The 19,502-nt window shown below is 39.9% G+C and overlaps 1 protein-coding gene across 2 annotated transcripts in view; it reads left to right on the top strand.

The window, feature by feature from the left end:
* CLSTN2 (calsyntenin 2) overlaps positions 1-19,502 on the top strand; it is a 322,525-nt gene that overhangs the window by 275,401 nt on the left and 27,622 nt on the right. For both annotated transcript variants that reach the window (XM_053985975.1, XM_053985976.1), the window contains exon 9: positions 19,221-19,383. In XM_053985975.1, the coding sequence (XP_053841950.1) occupies positions 19,221-19,383 (163 nt within the window). The remainder of the gene's footprint in view (positions 1-19,220; positions 19,384-19,502) is intronic.

Below are 19,502 nucleotides of genomic sequence, written 5' to 3'. Positions count from 1 at the left end.
TGCACAATAATTTCAGTCCAGGAGGGGTAAGGGTACACAGAGAGACAGGATGCTGCAAATTTCCATCATCTCTGTGCATGAAATTTATCCTCTAGGTAAAAGCCATCAAGCTTGGCAGTCCCATCCTTTCCAACATGATGCTCTATTTGAAGTCACCTTTATTTTTTATGGTGGAGTTTAGTTGTTTATTACCTGAAGCTCAGAAGAGTTTCTTATGCTCTTAAACACTTGAGAAATTGGTATGCAAGCCTGCATTGCTTTATGAATACAGCTTTAATAACACTGCAGAAACAAATCAGGGGAGTGTTTGCCTACAGAGCCTGTAAGAGAGAAATGATAAATGAATGACTAATTCTGCAACAGAGATGAAATAATTCCAGGATTTAAAAAGTCTTTGTGGCATTCCTGGCACCTTAATTGCCTGCCATTACAGCCCTGTCTATTCTGACACACTTTATTGCTACTTTCCATCTTGGAATGCTATTTTGACAAATATTTATTCAGTGTCTTGCTTCAAAACAGTTTTTGGTAGTACAAGGATGAGTCACCAGTGATGATAAATGCTAAAAATATTCTTTGAAATTCCAACTGAAAGAAGCTTATTTAATATAAGTTTTTAATGCAAATGCTCTATCACTGATAACAACAAAATCTCAACAAACCACTCACAGTGGCTGTCCAGAACTTGCTTTATGACATACAGAAGTCCCCTTGGGCCCCTCTGAAGTATTCCCTACAAATTGGTGTGCCTTTGTGCATTTCTGATTTCTGCAGTACAGCCTGATGTGAAATGCAGTGACTGCTCTGTTCTTCTGTAAAACTTTTGTGACCTTAAGGAACAACCAAGCTCAATATTTTATAATTTCTCTACTTGCTTTTGCTTGAAGTTATTTGGACATTTTTCTGCATATTTCTGTTCTATGTTTTGCAATTCTCTGACCTGTTTTATTACAGATTTATTACACTGGTATGGGATTTTCACACCTGTTCATGCTCAGCTACTGTTCCCCAAGACTTTAAAAGAGCCGGGTCGACCCTTCTGAAAATGATCTCTATTATGTGCTGTCCTTTGGTTCTTACATGGACAACTGTTATTCCCATATGTAGTTATGGTCATTCCCAAGGGAAGTTAGAACTGTTGCAAACATTCTTTAGACCCTAAGACACCAATTTCTCAATGAAAGCAAAAAAAAAAAGAAAAAAGAAAAGGAAGGAAACTCTGCGTAGAATAAAAGGAAGTTAAAATTGTCTATAGCACCATGAAATAATTAAAAGTATGACATTCTTAAAGCATCCTGTGGGAAGACCCTCCAACTAATTTCATTTCTTAGAGAAAAATCTTGATATGGAGTTATTAATAAATCTAAACAAGCTGGATTAAAGTGTCTGTTAATGCCCTGGTTTTACACTACTCTGGGAACTTGAGAAACTTAAAGCCTAGAATGGAAATTCCCAATCAAACAATTATTTGAAGGTGAACAGTCTCATTTACTCTCTTATTTGTCAGCTATTTCTAATATTTCTCTTTTACACTGCATGTGATTTTTCACTTGTGCACCAGAATTTGTACAACACATGCAGAAACTGGTGTGGAAATGTTCAAGATCCGTTACTTGGGCAATTTCCTGGGGCCCCTCAGGAAATTTAGCTTAAAGGAAAAGCAGGTTGGCTTTCAGGTGGTGTCTGAAGCATTTCACAAAGGTAGGACTGATATTTTCATCCTTACAAAGGCAGGTTAGGAGACAAAGAGGTTGTGTTATTAATAAGTATAAATTCATTTATCCATGTTCTGAACTGTTTATTCCAGCCTTAGAGCCAGGGTTTCTGGATGTCTGCAGTACAGGAATAAAGTATGGTGGTGTTTTTCCATGGATTTACTTTAACATCTGGGTAGTCTCCTACCAATGTCAAAGGCTAGGAAGGCATATTTTCAAGCACATGATGAAAAATTAAGTAAAAACACAGAACTAAGCAGCTTTCTAGTTCTACAGTTAAAAACAAAACAGAGGATGCTGCCTAACTGCAGTCAGCAAGTGTTATTGAACTGACATATTTGCTTGATGCAATTTAGGAACAAGAAAGGTAGGTTATAATAGAATTATTTCAACATGAATGAACTACTGATCTAATTTACTAAGACACCTGGAAGTTACAGCATGACAGCACAAAGACATGCTGCAGCTACTGTACATAATCAGACTTTTCAGGTGCTTTATCTGTCAGCATGATTAAGCAATTTCATTATTTAAAGTTGTAATTAAGCCATCCATATTTTTGAAACCCATTGCGAAAATCGGTATTGCACATTATGAGTTTCAAGGCTACAAAAGCAGCTCACAGCTTGCATGCAAATCAGTTTGCAAACTCTTCCTGTCACTGCAGTGAAGTGTCCTGTGTCACCGCCACAACTGAATGTACCTTAAATAGAAAGGTTCTTATTTGAAAGCTGCATTTTCTAATGCAGTTATTTACTTGCACCAAATAAGAACTTGATCTCCGATCTTCCCTTTCTATACTTTGCCCACTAAATTTTTATTTTCTTATATCTATTATTGAAATTGTAGCGCATGTACATTGTGCAACCTTGGCGCAGAGAGAGATGCACTTTAAACATCTCCTTATAATTCCTTCCAGCTCTAAGTAATGTCTAATATTCTAAAAATACATCTTATGATTTCTAGTGGTTTAATAAAACTTATATCAGGCATTTGTCATGTGAAAGTAGCCATATAAACAACTCCTCACCTAAGAGTGCAGGAGTAATTTAGCTGTACTATGGATTTGTCAGTTTTCACTGCACCATCTCTCTAGGTTATCAAAATCAATATTCTTATTTACAGAGCTCCTGGGATGTATTAGGAATGGCTGTAGTGGGTAAACCAAATGCGTGATTTACATGAATTTGAAGAAAGATCAATTTTGCTTTTCATAAAAAGCTCTACTTTTCTAAAGATATTGACTGTCTTAAGACATAGATTTAAAAACCACTTTTTTGCATTCACCAAGATTTCAGAAGAATTTATATCTATTGGCCATATTGAACCTTGCTGTTATTACTGTGTTTATGTGCTGCAGAAAGTAAAAAATTCCTGAGGGCTGCACTAGGCATCTGCAGAGCTGATGAGCCAGTGTGAAGTCACTGGTGTGAATCTGCACTGGCCAAGATTCCAATCCTCTGCTTCCTTACCAGTGGATATTCACTGTGTAAGGATAAAGGAGAATCAGCAGTGGTTAAATAAGGCCAGGATAACTGTGCGGGTTTTCAGTTCAATGCCACCTATTAAAAATGTACTCTTCAAGCTGTGCTTGGATCCATGAGCTTTGCCAGAGCATGGCAGAACCAGGCTAATTTCAAATTTTAGTATTAACCATTCTCTCATTAGCAATTATGGCCTGATTAGGTTACAAATAAATGTGGATCCACTTATAGTTTTGTAGCAGTACTAGTGCTGGCTAGGAAATGGAAATCCTTATGAATAATTTCATGTCTTGAAAGCTTTTTCTACTTCAGAGTTGCATATTCTTTATAAGCAGGCAATGAACCCTACAGAAACTTCTTAGGCAGGCAAAAGCAGGATCCTCACCTGAATTTTCCATTAGCAGAAGTTGTTTTCAAATGAAATTCTAAGTGCAACTTTAATGTTAGAAATTGCAAGTTTATTGAATCATAATTTCAGGAAAGTTTCTGGCATTCTTTGGTATTATCGATAGATGTGATGTTTTGTAGGGGTTTTTAAAGTAATTACATATTAAAGTCATAACAAATCTCCATCAGCAAGAAAATTTCTCAGTAGAAGCATCACTATGCCTTAGAAGTTGCACACAGTTCTGGTAGGGTATTATAACAAACCTTCCAATTTTAAAATATCCTCACAGCAGCCAGTGAGGTTCCTATTTCTAATTTACTCACAACTACTTGAAAACAGACAAAATTTGCAGACTGATATTGCACAGGTCTTCCTACCCCTGTTTTAGTGTTCTTCCAAATGGACAATGATATTCCAGACACTCCAGAATTTTAATGCATTTTTCCAAGCAGTTATGCAGAGTCCAGGATCTCACTAAGTTCTTTTCCTATCTTACAGTGATCCTTTCATTACTGATTCAGTCTCTTCCCTTCCAGTTTGTTCACTCCAATTAACCTGTGGACAAAAACCTGTTCAGATGAATTTACTGTTGCTGTAATTGCACACATGGCCTGCATGGCATTTTTTATTCTTTCCTAAGTGGCCTCATGCCCTCTCTCCCTGAGGCACCTCTATCACCATCCCTGCATTTGGATGCATTACCAAATAAGGGTTTGCTGTAATTCCATGGCCAGCACAGAGACTCTGATTTCAAATTCAGCCTTCATTTTCTGTATGATGAATATTTAACCAAATGTGGCTGATTTTATGAAAATTCCTGCAGTAACTTACGACCCAGTGCTCAGCTAAAGTAAATAGAAGGAGAACTGGGATAGCAGTTAAGTGTATTACAATTCAAACATAAAGGATGGTATTAATATGACTCTACAGTGTGTGCAATAGGAGGCCATAGATATTCGTGTGTGTGCAGAGCTGACAGGAAATGTCCAGTTGCTTACAGGCAATAAGAGACATTGCTGACTGTCACACTTGGGTTCCTTCCCACAAGGGCAGAGCTGCTGTTGCTCTCCTTGAATGTCACTTCCTAACCCGAATGGATTAATTGTTTGGATTTCAGAAATACACAGCTCTCAGCTGGCAGACAAGCCAACTATTGTCTTTATTTCTGCAGTTACAGTTGTTTTATGCCACGTAAGTCTTCCATATGACTTGGTATGGGTCTGTTATAACATAATTTAGGGAAGCATGTTGGAGATTTTGTCCTTAGTATTCAGATTACAATTTTGAAAGCAAACACCTGACCTATTTGGCAAAACTGAAAAGGCATATTTTTCAGGGTTGTTTCTTTTTTTTACCTGAAGAACTGTTGTCCCATTTCTAACAACAGTAATTTCAGCACCCATTTACCAATCAGTGAAAGAGTGTTTCACTGGGAAAATTTCAGACAGCTCAATTGTGAATAAATGTTTGAACCTTTAAACAACTACTTTAATGAGATCCATAAAACTTCAAGGGCTTGTGCAACACTGATCTTGAAAATGTCTTGCCACAGTCTATTTGTTTAAATAACGTCAACCCAAAACCACTCTGGGATGCAGACCCTCAATGCTGGCTTGTTTCCCCCATAAAAGCACTAAGAACATGATCACTGGAAACAAGCTGCATACTGATGAAATAACAGCATTCTCTAGCAAAGTCACACATACAGCTGCTAACTAATTACCTTCCTATGGTATATAACATATAATCAGTCTGTCTGCAAAATGCCAGCTCTGTAATTAAAGTCCCAGCAGTCCCCATTTCACTAAAGAGACTATGCATAATATTTGGGTTGTATAATTTCCTGACTTTCATCTATGTATAAATACAGCAGCATGGACACACAACCATTCTTCACTTTACAGAAGTTATTAAGGGAGCCAAGTATGACTCATTGCCACTTTTTAGCTGCATTAAAAACAAAATAGCATTTGCTTTTCCTTGAATTATGTCCTAATTGTCTGCTGGAACAGAAGTAAATCCCAGACTAATCTGTATGGGGAAGGAGCACCTATTTCTGCTGTGCCTTTGTGCTACTATAGCTGCCTCCAGCTCAGACTGCTGCAGTATCCACACCTGCCAGAGTAGTGGGCTCTGGGCTGCACGAGATTCCCTCCACGGTTCCCTGGAGAGATCCTCTCTATTCAGTGCGAGACTTGTGTAAAAGCAGGGATTCTTTCATCCCCGATTTGCACTCTGCACTTTCAACAGAGCAAATAATCTTTCACGTAAATCACTTCTCCCAAAATGTGGGAATTGTGAGAGGTGAGCTGAGCACGTTGCTGAGCACGTTCAAAGTAACCCTTGCAAGCAGTCTCAGCACCTCCTTCAGAGATCAGAGCCTTTGAAGAGGGATTTGCCAAGTGATGGGGGCCTTCAAAGAGCCAGCAAAGCACAGGTCTGCAGCCCCAGGCAGGATGCAGGTGGGTTTTCTTTTGCGTGCAGACCAGCCTGGGAACCCCGGTACTTCCCAGATGGGAGCTGAGAGCTTAGGCATCAAGTCTGGATGTTTATTTAATGAATTAATGCCAGTATATAAGTTCTTGTGGGATGTGCTTTGATAAGGGAGTGTAGTCCTTTGGTCTGACAAATTGAGTGATGTGTGTAGGTGGGACTGTGTGAGAGGGAGGAGAAAGGAGCTCTCTTCAGGAGATGTTTTTAGAGCTGAGCACAAATGTTTGTCCTCTAAAGCAAACAAGCCCCAGCTACCCTGTTTTCTTTGTCTCTGGCGTCTAGTTTGCATTAATCCAACTCTTGATACCTTTATAAAATCTTAAAAGCTGCCTGAACCAAGTGTTTGATTTGTTCAGCAGCAAGGGAAGGATGTATGATCCTGCTTTGAACAGGGACAGGCTGCTTTTTCTTCATGCAACCTCCTGATGCTCAGAGAGACAAAGATCCTCAGTTCCTGAGGACTCTTCAGGAGTGTGACCACACCTCTCAATTGTCTCAGTCCTTGGAGCAGCAAGCAGTCAAGATGCCTGACTCAAATGTAACCTTTAAACATTTGAGTATTAGCATTTCAGCCAGGTTTCTAGAAAGCAAACTGAATAAAAACCATGTATATTAATATTTGAGAGGTAATGTCAAAGAACAACAGGGTTTGCTTTGTATTAACACTCATAGCTTTTGATTTTTTAAATTAAGTCGATGTTTTGATTAAGTATTATTAATAAACTGAAAATTATTTGCTTGGTTTTCTAGCAAATAATGTGTTTTTCAGCAGGTGTGTTAAATAGGCATTTCATTTAGTTTATGACTACAATTCCTTTTGCAGACAGAGCCCTCCAAAGAGTGAAAAATAAGTTTGTTGCAAATCTCTTAGTAGAAATATTTGACAGACAGAATTCCTGCATGTGTCACCTAAGAGGGCAGATTTTGGAGATGAGAGGAAGTGATTTAAATTCCAGATAAGATTCAAAGATGAGGCCTCATGAGTGATGAGGCCTCATGAGTGAAATGAAGTAGAATTCTATGTGTGCTGTCTTGAGGAGGGAACAAACTCACAGACCAAAAGCTCATTTCAGCTCTCTTTGAAGTCAGGTTGTTCAGAAGCCCACACCTTTTCAGTTTTGGAAAGGACATTAATAATGCAAGAAAATAAGACTGACACAATTTGTGCCTCAATGAACATTAAAACATCCCTGATCTCTGTGCTCCCTTCCCAGTGACACCCTCAGGAACATAATGGGTACCATTTGGAAATAAAACATGCTTTAATGCTATAAATACTTTATAAATGCATTAATAGGTGAAATTCAAAAAATTAATTGAGGACTTCAATAAATAATATCAACCAAACATCAGGTCTCAGATTAGGAAACAAAGGAGGTATTTGGGCTGTTTCAGTTAGGTATGAGCTCAAAGGATCTGGTGGGTTTCATAGTTCTCCTTAATATTATTCTTATTTGGTAAAAAGGGATAAATGTGTTCAGTTTGTGAATAATTCCCAAAGACCTGATCTCCCCAAATCTTTGCATTTTTTAATCTCTGATCATATACATACACATTTAGGTATATAACATTTATAGTAGTTTCTTTAGTTTAGAGAGATATTTAACAAAATATTTATACTGACAAATCACAGTGTAGATCAATATCTGGCATATAAATGAAACAATCATAGAAGCCCTTTCAATTGGGAGGCAGGAAATTAAACTTGTAGTGTTTATTCTTGCTAAGACTTTGGTTGATCTTTTTATTCCTCAGATTCAGCTGATTCAAGTTGATCTTAAAAAATGTCCCCATGTTTCATTACTTAGTAGACAGTGCATATATCTCAGAATATTGATCATTCTTTCCATTTAGATAGGAGCAGTTTTCCACTCTGACAGGAGCAAGGCAATATTTTATTGAGCCTGACATGCTGCAGCATCCGTGCTGGGAGGTACAGTGCCTCTCTTCCCTTGCTTTTCCTTCTCTCCTCAGCTGTACATTTCCAAGGACAAATGCAAGCTGCTAGTGGCCATGCTACATCTCTGAAGCAAAGTTCTTTGCATTATCCTTAATGGTTTTATTTGGTTTTTTAATACTCTTGACATCAGGGGACTTTTCTGCCTTTTTTTAATTCCTGATTGATTGGTGTTAATTAATAGAAAAATAAAAAGGATTAAAAAAAAAAGGGAAAAAAGGGAAATAATGTATCAAGATGAGTTACTGTTCAGTAAAGCTTCCTGTTACAAGTAGTGAAATATTAAGAGCAAAGAACAGATAAAATAGAAATTATTTGATTTTTTTTTTATTTTCTTTTTTAAACAACAGTAGAGGAACCTGGAAAACATTTTAAGTGGTCTGCTCCCCATCCTGGCTGTCTCACTTTTGCTGGCAGCAGTGTTGCTACCTTCATTGGGTAGCAGTTTCTGACAGCTTCAAAAGGGAATATTGCTTCTGAAACAGGAGGTCACTGCCCTGCTCCCATTCTAACTCTCCTTTGGAGACCAGCCCTCAGCCCAGAAAGCCTGGAAAGAGGGATGGTCCAATCCAGAGCACCACAGTCAAATAATGTTAACTGGGTTTATTTATATGAGGCAGTGAGAGCAAGAGAGAGGTTAATGGCCAGGAAAAATTTCCTTACTGGTGAAGAAGAACCAACATTCATCCTAATCCCATGGAAATTTCTTTATGGGACCATTATAACAGTTTATATAAATTATTTTCCCTTCTATTACCTACCAAGACTGTTATTTGGTAGCTTAAGGATTATCAACAATAACTTTAATAGTAGAGTTAACAGGGATCAGTTTTCATTAGCTGTCTATCACTTCAATAGTTTAGTTTCAATTTCAGTCCAACTCAATTATTAAATACTTAGTTTCTAAAAATGTTTTTTCATCTTTGTACGCTCTGATAATTTCTCTTCCTTTAATAGTTTTTGAATCAATTTATTCTGATAGGAGCTGTTGAAAGTACCCTGTGTGAAATATTTACAACTAGAACACTACTAATTGGTCTAAGAAAATATTCACATTGATATGGGCTGTTTGGAGTTTATTTATTTCAGTGATTGTACCATGTTGGCTTTCTAAAAACAGTGTTTCTTCTTTACTTTAAAGCTTTAGAAATACGTAAGTATTCTACAACACTGTTTTCAAATGTTTCACTCTAGTTGGTAATTAAAAACTCCAAGGCTTTGTGTGTATGTATGCATATGCATATCTATATATCTCATACATTTGTATGTATATATGTACCACTAAAAGCTGTAAAGGACTGCACCGATGAATTGTTTTTATCATCTCTCCATCTCAGAGTAATGTAAAAGTGTTCTGGTATGAGACAGAGTTGTCAAGTCTCTTCTAAGAGTAAGACAGGAGACGAATCTGTGCAGGTGAACAGCCAGATAAATTCCACAGAGAGTGGTTTCTGATGGAAAAGGGCCAGCACTGTGGTCATGCAAGATCTCATCAGGGGACCGCAGAATAAGAAACTGTCACGGTTTGATGCTGGTGCAATGCCAGCGCCCCTATGAAAATGCACCTTCCCCAAATAAATGCTGTGAGATGTGATCAGGAACAGAGCAGAGCAGGCCCAAGCTCAGAAATAGAGGAGAAAGAACTTTATTAAGCTACTACTATGACAAAAGACACACGCTAAGTCTAGAATGAAAACCTTCCAAAACATTCCTCCTCCCTCCACCCAAACTCCAACAAACCACAGTGAGACACAGCTTGGACTTTTAATCAAGTCATCACCCTTCAGATAATCAATACTCAGTCCTTCAAAGGAGAGAGAAGTCTCTCTTGCACCATAGACCCCCAGGGAACACAGTTGTCACCTCCTGTGTTTTCATGTCACACATGGCACTGCCCTGAGAAAATCTGCCAGTGTGACACTCTCCTTTCCATGTCACAGTGCTCTCACCACCATGCATGGACAGACTGCCCATAGGGCTCCTTTAAGGATGCTTTGCCAAGGACCAAAAGAGACAACAGTTCAGCTTCTCATCTTGGGACCACAGTCCCCCCCATTTCCCCCTGGGGCCGAGGGTCTCGAGAACAGAGATCTTCTTCCTGAAGACAGAGGGCATCACCACACCCTCTTCAGCTTTTCTCTGTTCACTCCTCTCCTGTGCTGGTAGTTGCTGAAGCAGGTCTCTTGGCTCACCATCGCATCCCCCTAAAAATGCAGTCTCTGTTGCAAGAGAAACTGGTTCAGTCTATGGTTATACAAGAAAAGTCCAGCCAAAAATTACTCCATCATCTCCTCCCACCTAGGATTTCTTCTTCTAACATCTCAGGTCCCAGACTGTCTCTCTTCTCTTTCAAATCAAGGAGGAGTAGCATTTTGCAAAGCTTTCTTTTTCCCGGAAAAGGGTTAAAAGTCTCAGACTCCCCAGACAGCTGAAATCTCTGCCCAGAACTCCAATTCCCACGCTGGGCACCTTCCCCTCCCTGCTTCTCCTTCTCCTCTGCTGGCAAATTCCAGGTGCCTTAAGGCTCTCTGTCTCTTTCGCTCGGGGGCGGGGGGGGGGGGGGTGGGGGTGGCGGGGAAACAAAGACATCTCAGTTTCTCTCTACTTTTCTGTCTGCAGGAGCTGGCCCGGTTCCAGTCCCTTCACACACTGGCCTACCTCCCTCAGGCCACATGGCTTCCCCTCCCGCACCCAGCCCGTGGCTGGGCAGGGCAGGTCTGCACTGCACTCTGACCGGAACCAAAGAGAGAGTTCCCCTGGCAGTTCTTGCTTTTAACCCGCTGTGTTCTCAGAGGCGTGTCCATGCCTTCAGTGGTCACTCCACGTGCCAATATCCAAACCTGACTACTGATTGGTTTGACCTTAACTTCCTGAGAAACTTCACTTCTCAAACCACAACAGAAACTAAGAGATGTCTTTGGTTATTATTTTGTTCCCCATCCTTTCTTTTTCTACAGTTAGTGAATAGAGGTTTACCCTGAGTGTTCTTAAATCCTTTCTGTTTTTACACACTGAAGGTTCATTTGCAGAGGACTCAAATGTCATGTGTGGTTGGATTGAAGCTGGCTTCATTAAGTGCTAGAATACTAGAGTGGCTGTTATGATTCCAGAAGGGGCAGGGGATGGTGAGGTGCAAGGCAGTGATCTGCTCTGCCTGGCAGAATTCCAGCAGCACTGGGAGGGAAGAGACTGGTTATCAGTGAGGTCAGTGCCACAATTAACATCCTCTCTCCAGCATATGGGGTAGGGAGCTCAGACAAACCACATAATAAATCTTGGAAAACTCACAGTCAGATTTGTATACTTAGCTCTTTTACACCAAGAATGACACACAAATAACGACACAGAGTAAAATTAACTCACAGTAACAAGAAATTTGCCCCAATTGCTACAGGGTGACTTGCACTGTCTGTGTTCACCTTGTTTCTGAGATGAAAGACATTGGCTGTGTCAGTCAACTGCAAAATAAAATATAGTGCAGAGTTCTGCAAGATTCAGGTTTTTAATCACCGGAAAATCAAAGACCAAAACATGTCTTAGATCTGGAAGTCTGGTGCTAAACACAGACTCACCTGTTTTAGGTGCTTACTCCTCCTTCTGCAATCATTTGAATGGACATGGAGGGGAAATGGGCTGAGGAGGGAAAAAATAATTACTTCTATTTGTCACTAAAAAGTAAAGAAGAATTTCTGATAAAATACAAGGCATTTCCTGCGGGAGCATCCATAGCTATAAAGAAGCAGTCTGGCTGGTTGGGTTTTTCCTTCACTGCCAGCCACCAGCTGTCAGAATTCTGCAGCTTACTCAGGGAGACTCTGGGATCACTTTTGAGCAGGACTGTGCAGGCTGAAGTTCAAGCTACAAGACTGATGTGGAGGTTTCATGCTCAGCAGTATTCTTACCGTGTTATGTGGAGTCAGTGGTTGGAGACAGAGAAGACCCACTCTTCAGCTGAACATGTGGCAATGCAGTGCACTTTATTCTTTCACTTTATACGGAGGGTTTGAAACACCCTGGTCTAAAACGCTCACTGGTCTCAACACCTCGCAGTACTCTGACCAGTGACATGTCTGCAGCTTAGGATGGAGTGGGATTGGGTGAAGTCCCTGTGTGTCAACCCAGGGTCCAGTTTATGGAACTGGGCTGGGTTTCTTATTTATAACTGAATTGCTTAGCCACAGACCAGCTGTGACAGCTTTGGTAGATTATGATGGTGCTTTGCAGTGTATCACCTGTAAATTTAACTGTGGGAGTGTATATCAATGCCTCCTTCCCATATGCAGGGTATTTTCCTTCCATCCTGACTTAATTACTACTTCCATACTGTATCTATTGGCACTGCAGAGACAAGGTGTATTGATTTGACAGATGGGGGAAAAGATGTCGTGGGAAGGAGCTGCTGAAGGATAGATGTAGAACACGAAACACAGAGTACCTTCAAAAAAAGCCCTGGTACATAATATGAATATTTTAGAGCTTCATTTAAAGTTTTCTGAAGAGTTTGTGGAGATATTGGAGACCAATCTGCACACCTTCAGTTAGTGATCAGGGATATCAAACCCTTTCCCAGAGATGTTTTAATCATTTCCAGGGAAGCAATGCTGAGGTTGAGTAAAGCCAACACATGTGGTAAATATTTCCTAATGAGGAGTCTATTACTGAGCCAGAATAAATAATGCTACAAGATACAACAATTCACGTGACTGAATGGATTTGATTAGTCAGTGTTCACACTTCACTTTTGTTTATTTCCAAAAGCTCTTCCCCAAAATGAATATGCTGACAGACATGCTGTAGCACAAAGCCAATTTCTAGTGCATATCTGTTGATTCCCACAAAAGCAGACTTTTACCATAAAACCACACATTCATAGCAGAAACAGATTTTTGTTCATTGTATTAGAAAACAGAAAGGCACCAGGTAACCCAGATACCCCCAGTCAAGCAGTGCCATCCTTCACACTGAATATCTGCATACTGAATTACACACTTGAGATCTACACCAGGATATTTTTAGCAGTGTTTTCTTCTGTTCCTGGTGGTGTAGGGATAATTAAAAAAAAAAAAAAAAAAAAAAAAGGAAAGAAAGAAATCGGAAGTGTTTATAGACAATGAGAAAAAGAGCTCAAAAAGTCAACTGTGTAACTTTTGTTCCTATACCACTTAATCAGCCTTGCAGGTAGCTCAGCTACTGAAATTTGAAGCAGAGATTTATTAGAAGAAATCAAAAGGAAGCAACAGTCATAGCAACAGCAATGCCCCAAGGTATCTCCTTTTCTTCTTTGAAACTAACATGCCTTAATTGCAGACATCTGTGGATGAGAACTGACATTAGGAAAACAATTAGGATAATAAATGAGATTCTAAAGTACCAGATAAAAACTCATTCAATATCTTTAAAGATCCCATTTCTGGGACAACCATGGTTTATCCCAGAGTGGGAGAGGAGAAAGGCTCTCTGTGCTCACTTCTGCCTTTGCCTTCATGCAAAACTCACTAATCTCAGGCAGAATGACTCAGCTGCCTAAAATGCTTAATCTTTTAAGATTTACATATGTAAATACACATCTTTCTCTGAATAATTGCAAATATACGTAACTTCTTCAATTTTTTATGAAATCCACTGCCAACCAATTCCAAATTTTTATTTTTTTAGGCTTCCTTGTTGTGGGGCCCTACTCCTTAGTTCCTGATTCGAAGTTTAGTGAAACAGTTTCTTAGAACATTCCTTTTAGCTTCCTATTTGTAAGCAGCGCAGTGTTTTCTCTCAATACTATTAAAATATGATCAAAATACATAATAAAAATATTTATAAATATTTAAAAATATATTAGAAACCTAGCAAAATTATTGGAAGCAACAGAAAAAGAGCAATTCCAAACCTTGTAAATTTTTAAAAAGCTCTTTCAGAAGGATTTTTTTAGAGATGGAGAGAAAAATGTGGTGTTTTTTAAACTGAAATCAATACCCTTCTCCCCATCCAATTGTCATCTATTTTCAGTGCTCTGAACTGGGGTAATGGGGGCCAGGCTTTGAAGCAGACCCACAAAGCATTTGTCTGCTTCCAGAACAAGGCAGGAGGGTTGACCAGGGGACTGTGGCTGAGGGAATAATGCTAATGCCATTAAGAATCCCTGCATTTTTTGCCTTCTTTACTGAGGGGATATAAAAATGCAGAGTTGTCCACTTTGAAAAGCTTGTCCATGGTCACTTCTTCCTTGGCACTGCAGGGCTGCTGTTTTTCCCTCAAGGCCAAACAAGCCCAGTTCTCCCAGCCTCTCCTCATGTGGCCAGAGCTGGCACTTCTGCTGGTTCTCCACTGAATTCACTCCAGTTTATCGAAATGCTCCTTGTATTCAGGGTCCCAAAGCAGGCACAGTGTTTGAAATGTGCTCTAATAAATTATGGCTAAGGATGGAGGTTAAGATGCTTTCTTCAAACAAGTGGTTCAGTCTGACCACTTTTGTCAACTGAATGAGTGGTTCATGTTATAGGCAAAAATGATCGAGCCGCATTAATAATTAATAAAATAGATTTTTATTTCGTGACCGAGATTCGCTCTTAGATAGCCACAACCAAAAGGACAGTGCCGAGCCCGGGATCGGCGCTGGGTGAACACTGATCCGACCTCTGCCGCATCGGATCCCCTCTGTTCATCAATGCTGTCTCTGTCCAGCCAGTTTTGATACAGTTTTTTTCCACCTGAGGCAGAGGTTCTCCTATTCTTCTCTTTGCTTCACGTATTCATGGGTCTATTTTTCTTTGTGCTGAGCTGGACAAAGCTGTTTCTGGGAAGCGATGAATGCTGATGTTGAGTTAGGGGAACCTGGTATCGAGATGCGTGTTCCTGACGACTGTGACTATGCTATGATATCTATGATATCTCCCGTGTATTCATCGCTGGGTGTCTCCTGGATGGTCCAGGAAAGGGCCCATCTCCACACAGAGCCACGCTTTGTCGTTTGTAAATGAGGTCTTTCTGCTTGCTGCCATCTGTGCTTTCGCAATCTTTCCCCGGCTGCGGCTTGTGGTTTAAAACTTAAAGATTTTTTTTTGTACAAGCACCATTTATTACATATATATATTTTACATAAGCACGAATTGTTCCATAACATATATTACATTCAGACCACTCAGGCAGAAGGATTTTTGTCTCATAGCTGCAGTAAGTGGTGCTATTTGCAGTGAGCAGAACGCTTTCTTTGCTTTCCTTTCCTTCTTTCTGCTTTTGTTGAGGGTGTTTGAGTATGTTCTGAGAGCACTTCCTCAGCCCGAGGGAGGCTCCAAGAGCTGGAAATTGCAGATTCTCCCAGGTGCATGCGAGGCCTGGCAGCTGGAGAAAGCTGAAAAATGGGGCATCGTGCAGACCACCAATGTCTGATTCCAAGCACCACATGCTTCTCAGACCAAGAACTTTGGTTTCAGTCTTTTCCTGAGTATTGCAATATAAAGCACAAAAATCTGACATTTTTCATTAGAAGGTGCCAAGAGCCTAGGTCACATACTCTGTAAGATTTATATGGAGGCTGTTTTCAGCTATTTCATAAAAGCATATTCCAATGCAATGGCTTGTAATCAGCACTAGGACTTCAGGCTGTTTCATTCACTGTGATTTGATTAATACATTTTAGAGGCAGACTGGCATGATAGAGTAATTAGACCAAGCCAGCCAGCAGTTTTGGAAAGCCCAACTCACTCATCTGTGATTTTATCTCATTATGATAGCTTTATAAATCAGATTTTAAAAATAAATTTCCAACTTGACAGTATTAAAATTTCTTTATTTACCAGTGTAGTAGGTTTTATAATTTTCTTTTCCTGGCTTCACTGCTTCATATTGCATTCCATTGCCACAGTGAAATACATGCAAGGAAAAAACTGGCTTCCTGTGTTAAGAAGGCAAAGAAGGTGTCTGAAACAACAGCATAACAAATTACACACCACAATTATATATTATTTTGTTGCTTGTGAAATGGCCAGCCATGAAGTACTACCTGCTGCTGAATCACGGGGATGATCCCGTGATCAAATCCAGAGTTTGGAACTCTGGATCAAATCCAGAGTTTGGAAGTAATTTTTTGCTTCCGTGTAGAATATTTGTTTTTACACTGGGGCCCAGTACAGGTACTGAAAGATGGTTTAGAGGAATGGACATGTGTATGTGTCCCTAAGCAGAATTGAAATTGGGTGACAATTAAGATAACCAACAAGTGCTGTTTAAATCTCAGGAGCAACCGAGCTGAGACTGTAAGTCTCATCATTCAAAACAGCGCTTGATGTGTTTATGTGTTAAAATTTAAGGAAATGCAGGTAAGTGAGGATTTGAGGACGTCACCAAGCTGTCTGCACCTGCATTACCTTATGTTTCAGAATGTATAAGAAAAAATAAAAGCTACTGAGTACTTTGTGTGGGCATCCACAGTTGGACAATCTGTATTTTCTGTATTTTTCTTAGAAGCACTTGAGTCCAGCTGCAGGAGCCTTGAATTGTGGAATTTATGAAATGTTGTGTTTTCAGGAAGCATTTTCTTTGAAAAATGTAACTGCCTAATGGAGTAGTTACACTGGCTACACATTATTCTGCTCTTGGTGTGTGTCATGCCCCAAAATGTTTTGGTTTGCTCTATCAAAGTGTCCTTGCTTTAGTTAAACATGAGGATTACTCACTCATTGGGGTGCACCTGGGGCATCCCACATGATGCAGTTCAGGGTTGCAAAACAGAAACAGTGTGGAACAGTTCTCCACAAAGTCCCAGGTATTCATCCTGTAGATTTGGCCATGCAAGGTCTCTCAAAACCAGGTTTTGTTTTCTATGAAACGCCAGCTGCATGTGGCTGTGATGCTTCACATGCTAATGAGGCAAGGGGCTTGGCAAGCTGTTTTTCCTTGAAAGGCAGGGCTGCATAATACTGTTGGTGGTTGGTGTTTGTTCAATAACGTCTTCAGTCTTCCAATTTATTTACTTTCAATTTTGGTTTCAGTTCATTTAACCTTCAGAAAACATTTGTGCTATCTGCTGCTTACAAAAGGAAGGCTCCCTCCAGCAGCCCCTGCTGCATTTATCTCTCGCTGTGGAGCTACAATGTCTGCAGTAATAAATGTATCCGTTTGAAATAGAAGTAATTTAGTTCTTGTTGAAATGTCTTCTGGAACAAACATTAGCTTTTGCTTTCCAAGGGCAGATATTGCCCCAGATAGCACTTCACCTGGCCAAGGACAAAGTGTTATGTTTAAACATCACTTTCTGCTTACTTCTGTGAAATAGCAAGCATATCTGCATTCAAGCACTTCCATTTCTTAATGCATCAAAACAACTATCTCCCCAGAACTAAAAGTACCATTGTTGTAACTATGCTTTTGTTTTTAAAACATCGCATTCATCCTACCAGTTTGCTGTGATTTATTCCTTTGAACTTTTTAATTGAAAGATACAACAGAAGAAAATAATTGGGCAGACATTGATATTTGCACACCAGACTTCTGTCTCTAGAGGCATGGGTTCATTCAGCTGTGCATTTCTAACTAAAGCTGAATTTGGCCATCCTGCAGTAATCCCTGCTTGTCCAGCTCAGAAATTCATATGTGATTTGACACTAATGTTGTCATCCTGAAAAGCAACTGTGGCCGTTGCTTTTCAAAGCTGCTGGGTACCAGTGAAATCATAAAGATCCTCATTTTCCCACCATCTGGGAAAAATCTCAAGGCCCAAAGATGAAGGGTGGAAAAGAGGTGAGTTCCCTGCCCAAACCTGTAGATTGCTGGTCCCTCTGTGTTGCACAGAGCATGGCCCAGGTCCTTTTAGCATTGTCAAGGTCCTGGCAGGTTGCACAGGACTTTCTGAGTACTGATGGGATAAGTTAATAATGGCAATCAGTGGTAATAACTCATCAGTCCAGTGACTAAGGGCTGTACATTTTCTTGATCTGAACCTAATAGGGATGCTCAGTAACTATGCCAGTACATCCTCTGTGTATCTTACATGAAGTATTCTGTTTTCAACACCAGATACAAGCATTAAGAAACTAATATTATTGTCTTGGTTTGAAAAGACAGATGTCTGTCTGCTAAGGAAGGCAGGAGCCTCTCTTGAAATGGAAAATGTAAACCCCCTCCCTCTGAATTATTATAATTTTGAAATTAAGGGGCTCCCAGGCAAAGATAGGGGAATAGGAATAACAGTTCTTTATTAGGAAAAAATAAAAATAAACATGCAGTAATACAAAACAACACTGACAGAGTCAGAATCTGACCTGACAGCCTGTGGGTCAGGGTGGTGGCATCAGTCCCATTAAATGGTGGCTACAGTCCTCCTATAGGTGTGTTTTTGTTGAAGCAGTAATCCTGTAGAAGGGTGGAGTTTTCCTCTGAAGCTCCAGGGCTGCTGGAGATGGGCCTGGGCTTCCTCTGGGAATGCAGTGGGGAAGAAAGCTGCTCCTCTGGGAATGCAGTGGGGCAGAAAGCTGCTCCTCTGGGAATGCAGTGGGCAAAGGCTGCTGTGGTGTCCCAAAATCTCAGATTGTATCCAGGTAGGAATGCTTGGCTCCTCCCCTGGGCAGAGCATCTCCCCATGGGATGATGGAATTTTCTCAGCCATGCAGGGACACTCACTGGCCATGGACAGCAGAGATCTGGAGGGAGGATTGGTTGTGGGAGAGATAAAGAAAAAACTGCCCAGTGAACAGCAGAGAAGTGTCCCAGCTCTGACAGATGGCAATAGAATACATACCCCCAGCCACATCTTGCATTTGCAACCTAAGACAATTATGTATTAGGAAATGTGAAAATACAGATTAAATACCAAATTGTCTGATTTTCCTATTTTCTATCCATGTCTTGTTTTCAGAGTGTGTTTTAAGAATCCTCTATTTATCACATATATTTTGCAAATATATATTTATATTATAGATATTTTATCTTTATATAAGATAATATATAAATATATAATATTAATTCATATTATTTATTAATATGAATTAATATTATAAATATATAAATATATAATATATAATCTTTATATATGATTATTTATCAACATTGTTTTGGCTTTCATTAATGCTAGAGACGTAGAAATTACAGTAACATTATTTCCCATAAGTGAAATTTGGAAACACAATTTTAAAACCATATGGGATATAAAAACCAGTCACTGTAAGAGCTAACTAGTACTTTCCTGTGTGTCCCAGATCTGTGACAAGGAGTGGCACTACTACGTGGTCAACGTGGAGTTCCCCGTGGTGACGCTGTACATGGACGGGACAACGTACGAGCCGTACCTGGTGACCAACGACTGGCCCATCCACCCCTCCCACATCGCCATGCAGCTCACAGTAGGGGCTTGCTGGCAAGGTAAAATCACACCAGCTAACAGACAACACTATCAGGAGTTTAGGCCAAGAAAGAATCTTGCTTGTCTCGCTGATTGTATAGGCAATGAACTGCTAAAAGATTGATGGTATTAAATCAGG

The sequence above is a fragment of the Vidua macroura genome, chromosome 10 (genome assembly GCF_024509145.1).
Source record: "Vidua macroura isolate BioBank_ID:100142 chromosome 10, ASM2450914v1, whole genome shotgun sequence".
NCBI lineage: Eukaryota > Metazoa > Chordata > Aves > Passeriformes > Viduidae > Vidua > Vidua macroura.
The sequence above is the reverse complement of the archived record's forward strand: the minus strand, read 5'-3'. Positions and strand labels throughout refer to the sequence as shown.